This window comes from Zootoca vivipara, chromosome 10, assembly GCF_965207765.1.
Source record: "Zootoca vivipara chromosome 10, rZooViv2.hap1.1, whole genome shotgun sequence".
NCBI classification, from domain to species: Eukaryota; Metazoa; Chordata; class Lepidosauria; order Squamata; family Lacertidae; genus Zootoca; species Zootoca vivipara.
Genome location: NC_142593.1, coordinates 45,942,293 through 45,960,440, shown reverse-complemented (window position 1 = coordinate 45,960,440; position 18,148 = coordinate 45,942,293). Strand labels below are relative to the sequence as shown.

Here is an 18,148-nt window from a genome sequence, read left to right as displayed (position 1 = left end):
ATATTTAAAAATGTAAACTGGCCATGTCTGCTAGTATCCATGTTTCACCAAAACCGCTTGACCGATTTTGTTCAAATTTTGACACAGTGCCGCATGTGAATATGAGAGCAAGCCCACACCATTTTCAAAGACAGATGTCACACCTCCGCCACGTAAAACCCCCAAAACGCAGTGTTTCAAAACACACCACTCAGACGAAAATGCATTCTGGGAAAAGAACCAAGTTGCAAACCACCGCCCTCTAGTGGCAGCTACACTGGTACTGCACCTATAAAACATTGCCTCTCAACAGCACCTTGGCTCCCATTTACATACTAGGTTGAAGCCTTTACAGACTAGGTCGAATGCAGGTACTGACTTGCCTGGGTGGGGATTGGGGGGGAGGGGACGGGATAGGTCAGGACACGGTGGGGCCAGTCACAGGGATGACCCGGGGGGTGGAGGGAAGAGGGGGCGTGATACGTCATGGGACAGGACAGGTGTGGGGGGGAATCACAGGGAAAACCCAGGGGTGGGGGCGGGATACATCACGGATCGGCACAGGGTGGAGTCACAGGGATGCACCTGCGTAAACAGAACACACATAAAACGGGGACTCTGAAGGTCAGGGGAGTCTGAAGGGGGACTCTGAGTCTCCATTTAACAGACTGAGCCACAGCAATGCATGGCAGGGCCAGCTAGTTTTAATATAAATTAACTAAGAGGAAACCAATTTAGCTGCAAATGCTAAAAAAGCAACAACATAACAATTTCCTGCAGGTTATTTTACCAGGATCTGTATTTGTAGAGGCATCTTGAAGATCTGCAATTCTTTTTCTTACAGAAGCTAAGTAATGTAGTCCTGCTGAAGAAATAACTGCCTCTGGGTCTAAGAGGGGGGAAACATAATTACTATCCACATCAAAATTAGTAGGGGAAGAAAACTATTTCAATAGGTTTTTTTTGCTAATTTCATTGTCTTAGCTGTACAATTAAAAATTAAGAAAACATAATTCATATTCAATAAAGAGGATTAGAGAAACATTTTTGCACATGTAGGTGTGTTAGGTGAATCCTGCTCTTATATCCATTATACATATAATCACAATTCTACAGATAGGAAACTGATGCCAGGAAATAGTGATTTATTTCAAAATTAATCCACAAAAGCAGTGAATGCATGTAAAGTTATGGCTGACAATTCATTCCAAAGTTCTTTGTATCTACTAGATCATGCTAAATATCACTGTCGTTCAAGATGAATACCACGGGTTGTGTTCCACCTTACTCCTATTCAGAGCAGACCAATAGAAATTAACGGGTATGACTAAATTCATTCATTTCAATGGATCTACTCTAAGTAGGATACAACCCCATATTTCAATAGAATGGACAGGTCATAACTGTTGAAATACTCACTCAGTAAGGAGCCACCATCATTGAGGTCATAGCTGAATTCTGTTTGATTATTCTGAAAGAAGAATAAATATGATTAAATTAATATAGGTTCAACTGCTGCTAACATATTTCAAGATACTAATATTATTTTAATACAGTATGTTTGAGTAAGAAACAGATAAGTGTGCAACTCCTTTCGATTAAGAGATCATATGTGGTTTTCTATAACTTTCTTACAAAATATTATTTAAAATTCGATTTGCTTCTGTGATTCCCATCATCGTTTTAAAATATACCTAGGAAGCATTTGAGGGAGGGAAATTAAATAGGTTTTGTTCTGATTAGTCCATCCTGTCTAGAAGATCTACTAGATACACAATTGAAAAATTATGTATGTTAACATTGTTTACTTCATAGAATAAGTCTTATAATTGTTCTGAGTATAATAATAATTTTATTATTTATACCCTGCCCATCTGGCCAGGTTTCCCAGCTGAGCTGTTGTGTTGGCTGAGCTGTTTTGTCTATATGCCTTGCCTTTTTCTTTCTCTAGAGTTAACTTTAACAGGTCAACATCCAAGTTTGGCTTTGCCTCCTACTCAGAATAGGCAGGAACATGTGGGGCTACCTTTGAAGGTGACCCAGAAACTACAGCTAATCCAGAATGCGGCAGCTGGACTGGTGACTGGGAGTGGCTGCCGAGACCACATAACACAGGTCTTAAGAGACCTACATTGGCTCCCAGTATGTTTCCGAGCACAATTCAAAGTGTTGGTGCTGACCTTTAAAGCCCGAAACAGCCTCGGCCCAGTATACCTGAAGGAGCACCTCCACCCCCATCATCCAGCCCCGACACTGAGGTCCAGCTCCGAGGGCCTTCTGGCAGTTCCCTCCCTGTGAGAAGTAAGGTTACAGGGAACCAGGCAGAGGGCTTTCTCAGTAGTGGCACCCGCCATGTGGAACGCCCTCCCATCAGATGTCAAGGAAATAAACAACTACCTGACTTTTAGAAGACATCTGAAGGCAGCCCTGCTTAGGGAAGTTTTTAATGTTTGATGTTTTATCGTGTTTTTAATATTCTGTTGGGAGCCACCCAAGAGGCTGGGGAAAGCCAGCCAGATGGGCGGGGTATAAATAATAATTATATTATTATGTATTTCTTTGCTCTGGTGGCACTACCCCTGGTTCTTTTTCTGTCCTACCCAGGATCAGACCTATTATTATTACATCAGTGTCATTTCTGCCCAGCCTTTAGCTGCTCTTTTCTCACTATGACTCTCTATACTCTTAAACTGTATAGTTTTTTGTGTTGTTGTTGTTGTTAACCTTTTCACTGGCTGCACCTATCTGTTGTTCTCCCTTCCTCTGCTCCAGAGCTGTTATTGGCAGGACAATGTCACACGAAACCTAAGGAAAAGAAAGTCAGACATGTTCACATGGGTGGTAGCTCAGGCAGACCTATTTACTGAGCACTTGCACTTATTTGTTAGCAGGGAGGTTATATTACAATAAGCTTTGAATCTGATTTCCTCACAGGGTCTTCAAGTTAGTAATTCATTCACCCCACACTTTTCAGTGAATTTTCTCGTTACTTTCCTAACCACAAAAAGTCTGTTTCTTTTTATAGTGGCTTTGTTGCACTAGGGCAAAAGAGCACTTCAATTGTGCAAATCTAAATCTCCCACTATGTGCTTGAATCCCTCTTGCTGAATACCGACAGCTTGGAAGTGCTCGTGAAAGCAAATAATACAGTCAATAAGATAACTGAACAGTGTTCTCGAAGCTATGGACATGAGTCTGACCAAACTGCGGGAGGCAGTGGAAGACAGGAGTGCCTGGCGTGCTCTGGTCCATGGGGTCACAAAGAGTCGGACACGACTAAACAACAACAAGATAATTACGAGTCAGAATTGCTGTATCACTGTACCTTTGCTTGCTCTACAATATCATTTGAAACAGTGGAGCCATCTTGTTGAAAAGTCACAGTTCCTTTCTTCCTTTCTTGCTTCTCTTTGATCTGTTTCTTGACACGCCTCCTCTGCCTATTATTACATTAGCATTTTAACAACATTCTGATAATTCTCTCTTTGTATTTAGGCAAATAGCAAAGTCCATCAACTGAGCAACCTAGGGATGGCACTAGTGTTAAGGGACTCGTAGAAAATACAAATACCACCTGGTAAGCCTCTTTATATGTCCAGGTGTTCCCTGAGAATAGACTCATCTGAAAACAGCAGCAGGCAGCTGGGAAGTGGCTGTTTTATTTACTTTTACCGCTTAATACCATAGTACAACAGAGATACAGGAGAGATACAAAAGGAGGTTCCCATAGGGTTGCAGAGTGCAGTGTCCCAGGGCATTGTGGGATATTTTTGAATGATGGTTTCCCCAATCCAACTGACTGGTGCGAGGGGGCCCAAGGCATGTGCCCGTGCTGGTAGACCATGAAACTGGACCATAAGACCCTGCCTGCCTCTCCCTGTGGTATTTCGCACGGTGAATTGTGCCTATGGAGGTTTCAATATTTGATAGAATTACTGTGAGTAGTTCCTCTCCAGACTCGTTAGGGATCAGAGACAACTCCCACACTTCTTAAAAGAAGCAGGGAACTTGTGAGGCTAAAGCCTCCTTCTTTAAAACAAAACATGTAAAATAACAACAGAGAAACAGGACTGATGCTTAGCTTGGTGGGCTAAAAGGAACAAGGGACAGCAAACCAGAATTTATGAAGTTTCTGTGGATCCTAATCCAGACTAGAGTCAGTTTGCTATCTTGCCTCTGATTTGGCAGAAGAAACCACTGTTTCTGAACCAGTACAACTAGTTATTATATTTGTTTTGTAATTTATTATCAGCCCATAGTTACTGCCTTTTTCTTACGTTAAGTTCACCAAAACTGATATGATCACATTTAGATAGACTGGTATGATCAAGTACTATTTGTTCTTACCTTTTTTTATTATTCATATCTTGTCTCACTTCACGCGGTTTAAAGTTAGCTTTTAATAGCTGAATCTTTTCAGGATGGTCTTTAACCCCAAAGTGGGGGACTTGGACAACCTGGCGGCTTTGCTCAAATGCAATGAGATTTTGAAGTGGGATGAGTTTTGGTGTTTGAAACTGTTTAGGAAAGAAAGCAGAATTTGATGATTATGTGAATAATGTATTTTTCCCAAATTGGATGATGACTTTGAAAAGCAGAAGAGTTCAGACTCTGATAATACTGAAAGACTTCCACTAATGTAAATGGAAACAACAATCAAAGGAAGGAGTAATATTTATTAAGACTTACTTAATTCTTATGCACATCTTTTAAAGCAGAGATGGAGACTCTGTGCCCCTCCAGGTGTTGCTGGATTCCAGCTCCCATCAGCCATAGCCAACATGGTCATTGCTCAAGGATAATGGGAGTCAAAGTCAGTGACATCTGGAGGGCCACCAATTCCCCATCCCTATTTTAAAGGAAAGGTTAAATTATTTAATTAAAATATTTGTAATTTCTTAAGTTGATATCCTCCAAAGGATGCCCAGCAGCAGACAGTTCAGTAATAAAAATACAAATGAAAATAAAAACATAACATCTAAAAACAACAAAAAATATAAAACATCTGAAGCAAATTTTCAGAATGGATATAACCAAATCATGTGTCTAGACAGGCTGACCGAAACAGAAAAACTTTCAAAAGAAATCTTTATGCATGCTTATATAGAATCAATTACCTTGGTGAGTGGAGGTAAATTAGTGTGAAGCAATGGCATTCCTGTCTGCGAAAAGGAGTCTATGGAATCAAAGTTCTTTTCCGAAAGTTTAGTGGGCGGCATAGCAGATGGATGCTTGTATTGTGAGTACGGCTTCAGATAAAGCAAAGGAATCTGTGCAAAATTTTGGTAACTTTTATGCAAGGGAATCCCATTGTCAACCAGTGGCTTCTCTGCCTTTAGATGTGCATGAAGGTGTTGTGAAGGCGCCATATTTTCTTTTTTCTCATATTCATCCAAATTAACATGGTTGGAATGACCCTTATTTACAGTTTCTGACCAACGACCTGTCTGCTCTTGTGAGCGCATTAGAACTTCGTGATCATAGTTGTTCAAATTTAGGTGTTCTGTTGTTCCTTTGTACTCTGGCATCTGTACACCTTGAGGATTCTTCACCAGAGGAGGAGGTACACCCCAGGCTTCTCTTTGTTTTGGGAATGGTCCATTGAAAACTTTTGGGGTTTTTACTGGACAGATATTGAGTGGCTGGAACTGAAAGTCAGGTTTAAGTTTAAGCAAAGGAAGCCCACTTGCATTATTTAAGGGTTTTGAAACTGGAATAAGCTTAGGTATCTTCTCAGCATTTAGGGAAACTGATAATAAAGGTAATGGTCTGGCTGGAACCTGATGAAGCAAGTTTTGAAATGGTGGAATCTGGGTTGTTCCAATGGTCTGGCCCTCTGGTAAGCTTGAAGAATCACTGATGTGCAGTGGATTCTAAATGAGAGAAAAATATACTATCACAAGGTGAACAGACATTGGCTTAATGTAATAGATGAAGACCCTAAACCAGCGTTTCTCAACCGCTGTTCTGCGGCACACTAGTGTGCCGCGAGACGCTGGCTGGTGTACCGTGATGTGCGGCGACGAGAAGGGCGATTTGCATTGTCACGTGCCTGGCGGCCGCCAATAAAGAAGACTAACCCGCCGGAAAGGAAGCCGGCTGGGTCACGACGCGGAGCGAGCGCAGCTCTCAACAGCCACCACCACGGGAGGGTGGTTTTAGACAAATTTAAAGAAGCTGGCTGGGATGAGCTCAACCTGAAACTTGCTGAGCATAGGATTGTGCTGGCAGAGAAATCAGCGGCTTGTGAAGCCTTATTACAGGAGATTGCAACCAACACAGCAATTGGCAAGTGTTTCTTACAGTCATAATTATATAGTCAATATAGGGCGGCACAGAGTTAAATTTTTTAACTTTTTTAATGGTGGTGTGCCTCGTGATTTTTTTATGGAACAAGTGTGCCTTGGCCCAAAAAAGGTTGAGAAACACTGCCCTAAATGAATTATAACTTTACATTTAAAAGTGCAACTCTCTACTTACTGAAGTATCTCCATTATGACTTTGATAATGCAAGCTGTTTTTCTCATGAGAATTGGTGTTTTTCTTAGTGACATCACTACTGTTTTCTAGAGCTGTCATTTCTTTTACTGGCAAGTCATGTGTTACAAGTTTTGGAGGAGCCCTATTAACATCAGTGCCACCAGTGTTTGAAGCCTGGTTTCTTCCCAACTGAAAGGACTGTGACTGCTGCATCTGCTGTGACATATTTGGCAAGTTGGCAAATGATGATCCTACTACTTGCATGAGGCTCATAAAGTTGATCTGCTGCAGCTAGAACATAAACCAAAATCATGATTGAAAAAACCACGAGTTCATAATATTCTTATTCTATTGCACTGACTCATCAAAGTGCAGTTATCTAGGAATGCAAAAGTTTCTATATTTTAGTGAAATAATACCAGCTGAATAATACCAAGCATTCTGCTCAGGAATATCATATTTTTACAAGCACAGTTTTGTCTTGTGCAATTATTGTAAGTACTTTATTGTAGATGCAGAATTTTCACCAATATATGAATAAATGAAACAGTACAGTCTTGCATTTACCGTACTTCCAGGCTTTTGGTGTTCGGGAGCCGAAATGTTCTAAAATGGAGGTGTTCGAGAACCAAGGTTTGACTGTACTTAAGAGTGTGGAGTGTACCCATCCGACCCACTCCCAAGTGGGCTGCCGCCAGCTCTAACCCAACCTCCTAACATTCAGCAGAGCATTGGAAAGAAGTTCCTATGTGCATACAGCTGAAAGTGCCTACAGAGACCCCTGATCCCATAGGATTCATGCAAATGCGCAGAGCACAGGCAAATATTGCAAGGACAGTAGCCACAGTCCCCCTCCCTGCATTAAACAAACAAATATGTGGGGAGGTGAGTATTTCAACCCCTATCTGTGTCTGCCCCAAAAGCTGCCCAAGTACCATATGTAACCCACTTTGAGGAACAGCATGATGAATTAGTGAATTGTACATAAACAAACAAGGAACTTATTCTCCTATAAGTGTTTCAGACATGTCTCCCAGAAAATTCTAGCAGGATCTGTAGCACGTTTTTATAATGAGTTTTTTTTTACCTGAACCAATTTAAACATTTCATCTTGCAGCATTTGCCTAACAGCATCTGAAACGTTTGGTGGTTGTTCCGTCGGTAAAGTAGTGTTAACTTCTTCATTCTTTGGAACAAGAGGACTACTTGGAAGAACACTTGACACTGCAGTGAAAGAAGCCCGTCCATCTGAGACCGCAAGCTGTATGCTGCAGAAGCAGAGGAGAAATATACCTGAGACAAACTAACTTGTAAAATACCTAGATTCTGATCACTTCTCATAAATACTCCTAATCTGATATAGTGTTTGCCCCCAAATCCTTCTACTGCTGGACCCAGTAATTTTGGCCATTTACAGGAATATCTAGATGTGGCTAAGAGTTTTGTTTTGTTTGACAGCTTGTCATTTGTATACTTAACACAGTAGACTAGGTACTACTAGTCTAATTTTAGTGATTTTTCTCATTAACAATTAGAAATGTGCTTATAAATATACAATCAATGTCATACCATGCTGTCTTTTATAGGCTCAAAATGGCTAATAGTTTTTTCTTTAAAGCATATTATCTACAAAATTGCTACTTTAATCAACCACTGTGAAAAAGACAGAAAAAGTAGGCTGTACTTAAGATACTTGATCCTTAATGCTGATAAGACATGAGATGTTAAATGAGTATTGACACCATAGCTGCCAAGTTTTCCCTTTTCTCGCGAGGAAGCCTATTCAGCATAAGGGAAAATCCCTTTAAAAAAGGGATAACTTGGCAGCTATGATTGACACAAGGAAATGGAGTTCAATTTGGAATTTAGTACTAGTAGTACTTCCTAGAATACCTAGCAGTTCCTTAAACCTCTACCAACCTAAAATCAAGTAGATAGTTCCTGTTTAGAATGTGTGGCCTGGTAGACACAATCCCCTGCCTTGAGTGCCACTGACATTGAAAAGCAGGTTATCTGGCTGACCCCTTATGAATCCAGGCTCAAAAGTAAACTGAATTGCTCAGCCACCACCTGTATGCAGTACCAGACAACAGGGTGCAAAACTTAATGAAGCAGCCAACATATCTTTAATTATAACTTCAACTTTTCACATCAAATGGCCAGAAGTGTTATTATAGATAAGGTGACAGATGACCTTATGCCTAATATTTTAAAAAAAGCTTCTTGGTTTCTTTTACCTAGAAGTTTCTGACTTCATTTCAGGGCAAAATGAGCATGGAATGTTATTGGGAGTTGTCTCGCATTTTGTACTGTAAATACTGTAGAGAGAAAATATACATCAGGATTTTTTCATCACGTAAGGTATATTGATTTGAATACATGTCAATTATTTTAAGAGAAGTTATACTTCTTTGTTCCTTTGATCCTACTTAAAACACAATCGGCCAATTCAGAGGGTGCTTGCTGGCTCCACATATTGAAATGGGGGTGGAATGTCTCTATTATGCCATATGCTCATAAAAGCTGGCCTGCTTTGTTGGTTCAAATGAAGTAGTTCTGTTCAGACTAGTGCAACTGTGCACTCCCTAATTCTCTTCTAGATTGCCACCCACTTCATTGCCAAAGCTCTGAAGGCAATTTTGGGAGGGACCCTGGGAGAGGAAGTTCTGTTGGCAAAGTGGAAGTCCTTACACAAACAGAAGGACTGCAACTTTCACCACAACATCTGAAGGAAAGTGACACAATATGGTGTCCCAGGAAACAGAATTACTGAAAGTTCTAATAAAATCAGAGGAAGGGGTAGAGGAGGGAAGGGAATCTCCACGAGATACACAGTTCTTTGTACACAATTAACTGGATTTTTTTTGGACTGGGGCCCTTGCAAACAAGGAAGTAACCAATAGCCGAGATACCAAAGCAAAAAGCTGTCTTTTGAGCACCCTTCCAATAATTTTTGTGCTAGGTCGTTGTTGTTTTTCAAAAAATCAAGTTTAGATTCATGTAAATTTGCAGTAGTCTGATAAAGCTAAACTGCACTTTTAAGTAACACATCCTTTTCTTTGATGATGAATTCAATGTCAGGTATCTAAACTTCCCTTAAACTAGAAATAGTTAAAGCAAAATTTTATTTTATATTAAATTAAGGATATAATTTCTCTCACTCATCCAGCTTGGTAAATTTTTCCTCCAATGTTTCCGTCAGTGGATCTTCTTGTGGATATTCAACATCTGATACAGACGGCTGCTGTAATAAATAAAAAAAGGCTTTAAAGTGCATTTGAGCATGTTAGCATGCAATTACCTCACATAAACACCTTATTTAAATCTATAAAGTCCAATGGTGACTGTTGGGTCCTTACGGCTCCCGCTGAGGAGTGCCCAGCACTAGAAATGTGTTCGGTTTTCTTTGCTCCTAGTGGTGGGGAAATTCTTAAGACCTGGTTCAAGACCCAGAAGGAGCAGAAAAAGGTGGTGGGGGTGGAGTGGGAAAAGGAGGAGCTGCTGAGGTAAAAAAATGAGCTTTTTTGTTTTATATGGTTAAATGGAAAGTATCCAGGTAAAACTCAGGAGAGAGAGGAAAAAACAGAAGGTAAGGTTACTCAGTGAAGATCCCAAGGAGGATGTGCTCTGAGCTGACACAGGAAACAGACTGAGCCTCAAAACACAGAGAAGAGCAAATACTTTGACGATTAGGTATTTTTTGTTTGCAAGCTTTAGGGCATGCAATGCAACCTGCTTAGAGACCTCTGGCAACCATGAGAGAATGTAGATATGTACACGTTCAAGTGAAGATATTTTACTCATTGCTGTGGTAACTTGCCTCTTTCTTTCGTTGTACCGATTTAATGCTGACAGAAATGGTAGGACTCTTTGAAACTGCAAACGGATCTTCATGATGCTCTTTAAAATAAAAGGCACATAAAGAGAAACTAAATTACTATGGGGACAATCCAGTCTATTGCCATCCCTTCCCAACTGTAAACACCCCTGCTCCATGCAGATTATCAACTGATTATCTCCTAAAAGTGTGTACAGTGGTACCTCAGTTTATGAACAAAATTGGTTCCGGAAATGTGTTCGTAAACCAAAGCGTTCATAAACCGAAGCGAACTTTCCCATTGAAAGTAATGGAAAGTGGATTAATCCGTTCCAGACGATGAAAAACACCCCCTAAAGCAGCAATTTAACATGAATTTTACTGTCTACCAAGGCCATTGATACATAAAGTGAAGGCAATAATCAATGTACTGTACTATAAAATAATGAAGACAGTATTGTAGATGAAAAAAATTACTGTGTAACGTTTATTTTCCTTACCTAACTTTGGGGCTGGGCTCGGGACACAGCCACGGAAGCGCTCCGATGCCTTCGTGGAGGCAAACTGCGGGGAAAGGACCCTTTCCCCGACGCAAGTGCCCTGCGCTGTGGCCACGTCTCATTCAAGGCGGCTGAGAAAAGCGTGGGAAACCTGGGGTGTGTGTGTTTCCCTTCGGAAGCTCTTACCTCGCGCATAGAAAAGGGCTCCCAGCAGCAACAGCGGCTTCATGGTGGAGCTCCCTGCTGCAGCCCCTGCACGACACAGCCCCTCCCCTGCTTGGTGAGTGGCGAGAGGCTTGGCAAGTCGTTTCGCTGCACGGTGGCGCCCGCGGCTCTCCGTCCCTCTCTCCCCACAGTGCCGGCCAGGCGACCTTCCTCCTCCTCAGAGTGGCCGCCACCACCATCAAGCGCCAGGACTGGCCTGGGTGGCTCGCGGTGCGCCTGGCTCTGGTTGGAGCAGCGGCGAAGGTGGAGAGACGTGGCAGGAGCGCACCGGCGAAGGCCCGGCCTCACAGAGGGGTCGAGAGAAGCGAGGCCGGGCCTTCACCGTTGCGCCCCTGTGGGGTGGAGAGAGACGTCGGCACGAGGTCGAGAGAAGCAGCAGCAGCCGCCGCTCCAATCAGAGCCAGACGCACCGCGAGCCACCCCGGCCAGTCCTGGCGCCTGGTGGTGGCGGCGGCTGCTCTGAGGAGGAGGAAGGTCGCCCGGGCCGGCACCTCGGAGAGGGACGGAGAGCCGCGGGCGCCACCGTGCAGTGAAATGACTCACCAAGCCTCTCCCCGCTCACCAAGCAGGGGAGAGGCTGTGTTGTGCAGGGGCTGCAGGATGAAGCGGCTCCACCATGGTCTCCACCATGAAGCGGCTTGGTGGCGTCCGCCTGCCTCCTCCTCCGCAGCCGCTGTTGCAAGCCGTTTTCTACGCGCGAGGTAAGAGCTTCCGAAGGGGACCCCCCTCCCGGGTTTCCTGCGCTTTTCTCAGCCTCCTTGAATGAGACGCGGCCGCAGCGCAGGGCACTTGCGTCGGGGAAAGGCTCCTTTCCGCACAGTTTGCCTCCATGAAGGCATCGGAGCGCCTCCGTGGCTGCGTCCCAGTTCCGTGGAGGCCTCCATAGGCCTCAGAAACCTCGCGTTACTTACTTCCGGGTTTCGATTGTTCGTAAACCGAAAGTTCATAACCCGAGGTGTTCGTAAACCAAGGTACCACTGTATATTCCAAGGCCCGTGGGACCTGCTACAAAATATCCTAAGAACGCTCATGTTTCATGGCCTGGAGCAGGAACCTGGTAGTACTGTTCTGGCTGCTTGTGGGACAGGGTATTTCAGGAGTGGGGAAGGAATAAAGAACACTTCCTATTTTCCTTCTAGCTCTCCCAAGCCTCCCCCTCAAACCTACCAGTAAATACTTTACAGTGATACAGTGGGAGCAGGGGCACATAGTTCTGAAAATGACACTAAATCCCCCCTACCATTTACTAGAAATTGTCAAGGACTTCCTCTGCCCTTTATTTTCCTTCATTCCACTTCCTTTTAACTGACATATGAACAATATGGGCCTCCAATTGCTCTCAGCCATGTTTTATATTTTCATAATGGTTGCAGGGACCATCTGAAAGTGCTGTGAGAGCCACTATTTGTAAGCAACTGGCTTAGGCTTTAACTATAGATAAAAAGCATAGCTAGAGGCTGAATATTAGAGTATGAATTATGGAGAAACAGCAGGCTTTTGTATTATTCTAGCAGTTGTACTAGTACCAGATGGGAGGGGTACAAATTAAAAATTATTATTATTATTATTATTATTATTATTATTATTATTATTATTATTATAGCAGATATATAGGTCTTTGTTATAGGAAGGTATTGTATTAAAATTTGTGTAAAATAGCAGATTAATATCATGTATGCGGATATCTGTAGAATTATAAGGTAAATGACCCCTGACAGTTAAGTCCTGTCGCAAACGAGACTGGGGTTGCGGTGTTCATCTTGCTTTACTGGCCGAGGGAGCTGTTTCTTCGCAGTTTTTCCGGGTCATGTGGCCAGCATGACTAAGCCATTTCTGGCGAAACCAGAGCAATGCACGGAAACGCCGTTTACCTTCCTGCTGGAGCGGTACCTATTTATCTACTTCCCCTTGGACGTGCTTTCCAACTGCTAGGTTGGCAGGAGCTGGGACAGAGCAACGGGAGCTAACCCGTCGCGGGGATTCGAACCGCCGACCTTCCGATCGGCAAGCCCAATAAGACTCAGTGGTTTAGACCACAGTGCCACCCACATTAAAAAAAAGAATTATTTTAATTAACTTAAATTTAACTAACCTTCATTTTCAGATGTCGCATCTTCATTTGATATGTATCCCCCTATTTCTTCTGTCAGAAGTTTGACAAGATTTCTTCCTTCAATCTCCACACCATGTGTCATAGGATTATCTTTGAAATTAATTTCTTTCTTCTCAGACTGCTTTTCATGTAAGGTCCTATACATGGGGAAAAGATTGTAAGAACTGAAGACTTCAGACTGTAAGCCTTTCTTAGCATCATGCTCCAGCTCCTGACATTCTAAGCTCTTACATGAAACCGAACAATTATTACCCTGGAAGACTTTCAAAATGTTCGCCCAAGGCATGTCCATCTTGGATACCAAATGGAGTCCCAACTGATGGAGAATAGCCTGTATCCACACTGATGTCTTTCTCTAGTTTGGCTATAATAGCTGAAGTACTTGCATACTGTTTGTGTCGTTTCTAAACACAAAACAAAACAGAACACACATATAATTTCTATGTTAATACATGTCTAGCAATAATGTTTCATCACCAACAATGCCCCACAATCTCTCTATATATATTAATGCCTTTATCTAGCAAGGAAGATCTGCCTGCCTAAGGAGAATGGTGAGCATGCAACCAATTTGGATCCACTGAACTGGATGTGGACTTCTGATAGAGATTCCCCACTGTGGCATTAACAGTGGAGTGCAACTTGCTATATGCTACTAGATCTAGATAGAAGTTTGAAGTTTATGTCCCTCCCATATCAATTTTGTTCCTGCGAGCATGTTATGCTTGACAGATTTTTCTCAAGTACGTACTTCAATTAACTGTATCTTAAATAATATATTCTGCAAGTTAATAAAGAAAATTATCAAACTTGTTCTTTATACACAGCTTTGCTCTAGTTATTATTAAACTTCTCAAATTAAATGGAAAGCAATGAGTCCAATGGCCAAATTGTTCATATAGTACTGTATTTAGATAATTAGAAATATAACATGTCAAAACTTTAATTACATAAATACCATAGCCCTAGTATTTCTCTCAGGTCTTCAAGGCAGTCAAAGTGCATCACAGAAAGAACTTGTATGTTTATGGAATGTCTGTGATTTCCTAGCAACGGCACTATAGGCAGTTACTTCACATTCTAAACACTCAGCCAGCATAAAAGCATGTTAAGCAATCAACAACAAAGGAAGTATGACAGCATTTGCTATTAGCATTTTGAATTATATTTCAACACTGAGGCATTCACCTTAAATACGTCTCTCATGAAATATGTGATTATCCACATTGTCTCCTAAAGATATAGCTGAACATTATAGTATTTTCATGTTCCTCATCCCTGTTGGTGACTCCGCTTTCCTTCTTTATAAATACTAATTTTAGAATCCTAGAATTGTTGGATTAATAGATTTGGCAGGTACCCCAAAGATAATCTAATCCAACCTCCTGCAATGCAGGAATCTCAACTACAGCATCCATGAGAGATGGCCACACAACCTCTGCTTCAAAACATCCAAGGAAGGAGAGCCTTCAGAGGGGAGGCCTGTTCCACTTTCTAACAGCTCTTACTCTCAGAAAGTTCTTTCTGCTGTTCAGTCAGCATGTGTTACCTTGTGCTACACTCTCAAGATGGAACAGGGCTTAATACATGCAACTGGGAACATACGAGAACATTGTACAGACAGTTTAGCACAGCGTAGGCAACCTAAGGCCCATGGGCCACAAGCACATGGTGGTCATTTAACCAGTCCACGAGCTGCCCCCTAACTGAGCTGCCTGCTCGGCGAGTTCCTGCGTGCAGCGTGGCGACTCGCTTCTGCAGTGCCAGAAATTGCGTCTGCACATGCTCAGATGCCGAAAATCTCATCTGCGCAGGCACAGATGCCAGAAATCGTGTCTGCGTGGACACAGACGCCGGAAATCACGGCCGCGCACGCTTTTGCGTGCACGTGATCCGGCCCACAGAGACATCTCCAGTGGAGTGAGCCGGCCAGGCGAGGTAAACCTTGCTGACCCCTGGTTTAGCACATCATAATTTCCTATCACTCCTGGGGGGGATGGGGAATTGTACCCATATTTCCAACACATCGCAAGAACTATGTGCATTAGTTGCTCCAAGTGTTGCCGACTGGACAATTAGAAGTCAGCTCATTGTGGGATCTGGTAGGAGTGTGGATTCTGAAAGGACCCATGTCCAATTCATACATCAGTCCAGGAAATGCAAGTCTGATGAGTCTGCTTCATGAGTCACATTTGCTAAATTCATCCCCCACCCCGACAGAGAAATGAGTCCAACTGAATTCAATGTTGTTTACTCCCCAGAAAGTGTGAATAGGTTTGCAGTCTAAATACGGCAGAGTGTGGAACAAACAATAAATTAAAGCCCCCCCAACTACACTACAGCTTAGAAAGTGCTTTCCCCCCTTAATACATACAAAGAGTTGGGGAGAAGTATGAGTGACTGTATACATTGTTGCTCACAATGGATATTATTAATGAGGTTCTTACACTTGGGGGAAGTTACATTTAAAATAAGATATATAATGCAAATATTCCTGAGGCAAGTATTTGGAGTTAGGAAATGTCCACTCTAAATTTGTGGCCTTTCTGTATCCAGATTTTATTTGTACAGTACATTGATGCATATTAGCTAGCAACCAAACCTGGTGGGTTTAATTTCTATTACTTACCCAAAGATGGACATTTTGATTTTGTGATTCATTGGAGAAATTTTGTTCTAAAAGCCACAATGATGTAAGTATGGCAGATGCAGATGTTTTTACGTGCATCATTGGCTGGCATTCCTGAAATGGCGCTGTGGAGATGGGATCATAAAGCAGTCTTCTATCAGACCATCTGATCATCCATTCAAGTAAGCGAGCTACGTTGTTAAATTTAAAGTTCATGTCTGGAGTTGGTTCTGTTCTTTGTAGAATATCGGTTACCTGAACTGCTTTGTAGATATATCTATGAACAGGAGCTGTTTGGGGGGAAGAAGTTTGTTCAGACAAACACTGAGTTAATACAGGTGCAAGAGTTTTTTCTTTACAGGAACCCTGTGCACCATAAATTGATTGCTGGCTTAGACCAAATAATCCTCTTCTTGCAGTGAGTCTCATCACTGAGTCAGAAACAGAAGTCTCAAGCACAGCTGGTTTATTAGAAACCTTTTTCTTATCATCACACAAAGGATCCAGATTAGCAGCACTGGGATCAAAAACAGGAGCGTAGCAAGAACCAGCCCTAAAAACATGTTGGCCTTTATTTCTGATCTGTCGACGTTTCAGTGTTGTATGAACATCAAAAAGGAAAGAGTTGAGTTCATGTTCCCTAAGGAGTGTGGAAAAGCTCATCAGAAAAGGAATTGTAGAGTCTTTATGATTGATCAGATCTCTTTCAAGCATGTATGTTAAAAAGAGATCTAAAAACTTAACGTATTCATCATCATCACGTTCAAATTCCCATTCACCGACTAGAGGCAAAACATGCTGATTGGTTAAGTCTTTGTAGTTCTCTTTTACAATACTTTTTCCTTCTACATTTAAGTCTTTCAGCTTTTCAGCACTTCTATCGTATCCAGTCAATTCTCCTGCACAGTTGGACACTTCTCTACAAGAAATCACAACAAATAGATTAGAAAGGGCAATCAGCTAACAAATAACCTATTTTTTCTTGAAAAACCCCACAAATTAAATACATAAATGCAGATTTTCTGTTTTCAATACAGGTAACGTAACTGAAAAAGTCTTATCTAGCCATTAAAAAGATCACCAACCTTTTAAAAAGATCACCAACCTTTTTGGACCAGTAGGGACATTCAAAATTTTGATAATCTGTGTGTGCCAGCCACAAATGGCTGCCATGAGGGCATGGCATAACATGTAACGTGAGTAGTCATTGCTGCTCCCTCCACCCTGAGACAACCATATGCATGCTGTGGAAGTTACTTATGTCCTACTGGTCCTGACTGTAGAGATCATATAATATTGACTCACAGCTGTCCATGGAACCACAGGTTAATTCTGTGTCCAGGGCGGCTGCTTATCAGCTCCATCTGGTACACAGGCTGAGACCCTACCTGCCCGCAGACTGTCTCACCAGAGTGGTGCATGCTCTAGTTATCTCCCGCTTGGACTACTGCAATGCGCTCTACGTGGGGCTACCTTTGAAGGTGACCCGGAAACTGCAATTAATCCAGAATGCGGCAGCTAGACTGGTGACTGGGAGTGGCTGCCGAGACCACATAACACCGGTCTTAAGAGACCTACATTGGCTCCCATTACGTTTCCGAGCACAATTCAAAGTGTTGGTGCTGACCTCTAAAGCCCTAAACGGCCTCAGTCCTGTATACCTGAAGGAGCGTCTCCACCCCCATCATTTAACCCGGACACTGAGATCCAGTGCCGAGGGCCTTCTGGCGTTTCCCTCACTGTGAGAAGCAAAGCTACAGGGAACCTGGCAGAGGGCCTTCTCAGTAGTGGTGCCCACCCTGTGGAACGCCCTCCCATTGGAGGTCAAGGAGATAAACAACTACCTGACATTTAGAAAACACCTAAAGGCAGCCCTGTTTAGGGAAGTTTTTAATCTGTGATATTTTAATGTATTTTGGTATTGCTGGAAGCCGCCCAGAGTGGTGGGAGAAACCCAGCCAGATGGGTGGGGTATAAATAATAAATACTGTAATAATAATAATAATCAAATACACCCACCCACCCATGCTGTTGCTGTCTAATAAAAACAGGCAGAATTTCCCAGCACCTGGTAAAATATAAAGCAACAGTAGGCGTTGTAACTCTCCAATGGTTTGACTTCATCCCCAAAGGCGCACTCTTCCAATGTTTCCTGAGATGGGTACCAACAAGTGGCACTCCTCCTCAAATTTAGAAATCCCCTTCCAAAATCCTATTAAAAGAAAAAACACCCCCACCCCTGCCAAAAAAACCATGAGGGCCACCAACCTGGTAGCCACAGGTGCCGCATTAGCAATCCCTACACTATTAGAATACCAGATGAAAATGGTCCTGCACCAATTAGAGGTACCTCTGGTTACAAAGACCTCGGGTTACAAACACTTTGGGTTACAGACTCCATGAAC

The 18,148-nt window shown here is 42.5% G+C and overlaps 1 protein-coding gene across 12 annotated transcripts in view; it reads right to left on the bottom strand.

The window, feature by feature from the left end:
* The window catches only part of CPLANE1 (ciliogenesis and planar polarity effector complex subunit 1), a 56,961-nt gene that overhangs the window by 12,334 nt on the left and 26,479 nt on the right, over positions 1-18,148 (bottom strand). For 8 of the 12 annotated variants that reach the window (XM_035100551.3, XM_035100550.3, XM_035100556.3 and 5 more), the window contains 14 exons: positions 15,744-16,662; positions 13,367-13,518; positions 13,094-13,251; positions 10,280-10,359; positions 9,621-9,703; positions 8,697-8,777; positions 7,547-7,727; positions 6,460-6,750; positions 5,097-5,852; positions 4,327-4,496; positions 3,305-3,419; positions 2,704-2,784; positions 1,399-1,450; positions 770-868 (listed from right to left, as the gene is read on the bottom strand). In XM_035100551.3, the coding sequence (XP_034956442.2) occupies positions 770-868; positions 1,399-1,450; positions 2,704-2,784; positions 3,305-3,419; positions 4,327-4,496; positions 5,097-5,852; positions 6,460-6,750; positions 7,547-7,727; positions 8,697-8,777; positions 9,621-9,703; positions 10,280-10,359; positions 13,094-13,251; positions 13,367-13,518; positions 15,744-16,662 (3,218 nt within the window). The remainder of the gene's footprint in view (positions 1-769; positions 869-1,398; positions 1,451-2,703; positions 2,785-3,304; positions 3,420-4,326; positions 4,497-5,096; positions 5,853-6,459; positions 6,751-7,546; positions 7,728-8,696; positions 8,778-9,620; positions 9,704-10,279; positions 10,360-13,093; positions 13,252-13,366; positions 13,519-15,743; positions 16,663-18,148) is intronic. The other 4 variants (XM_088652702.1, XM_035100552.3, XM_060280319.2 and 1 more) reach the window with 4 other exon arrangements.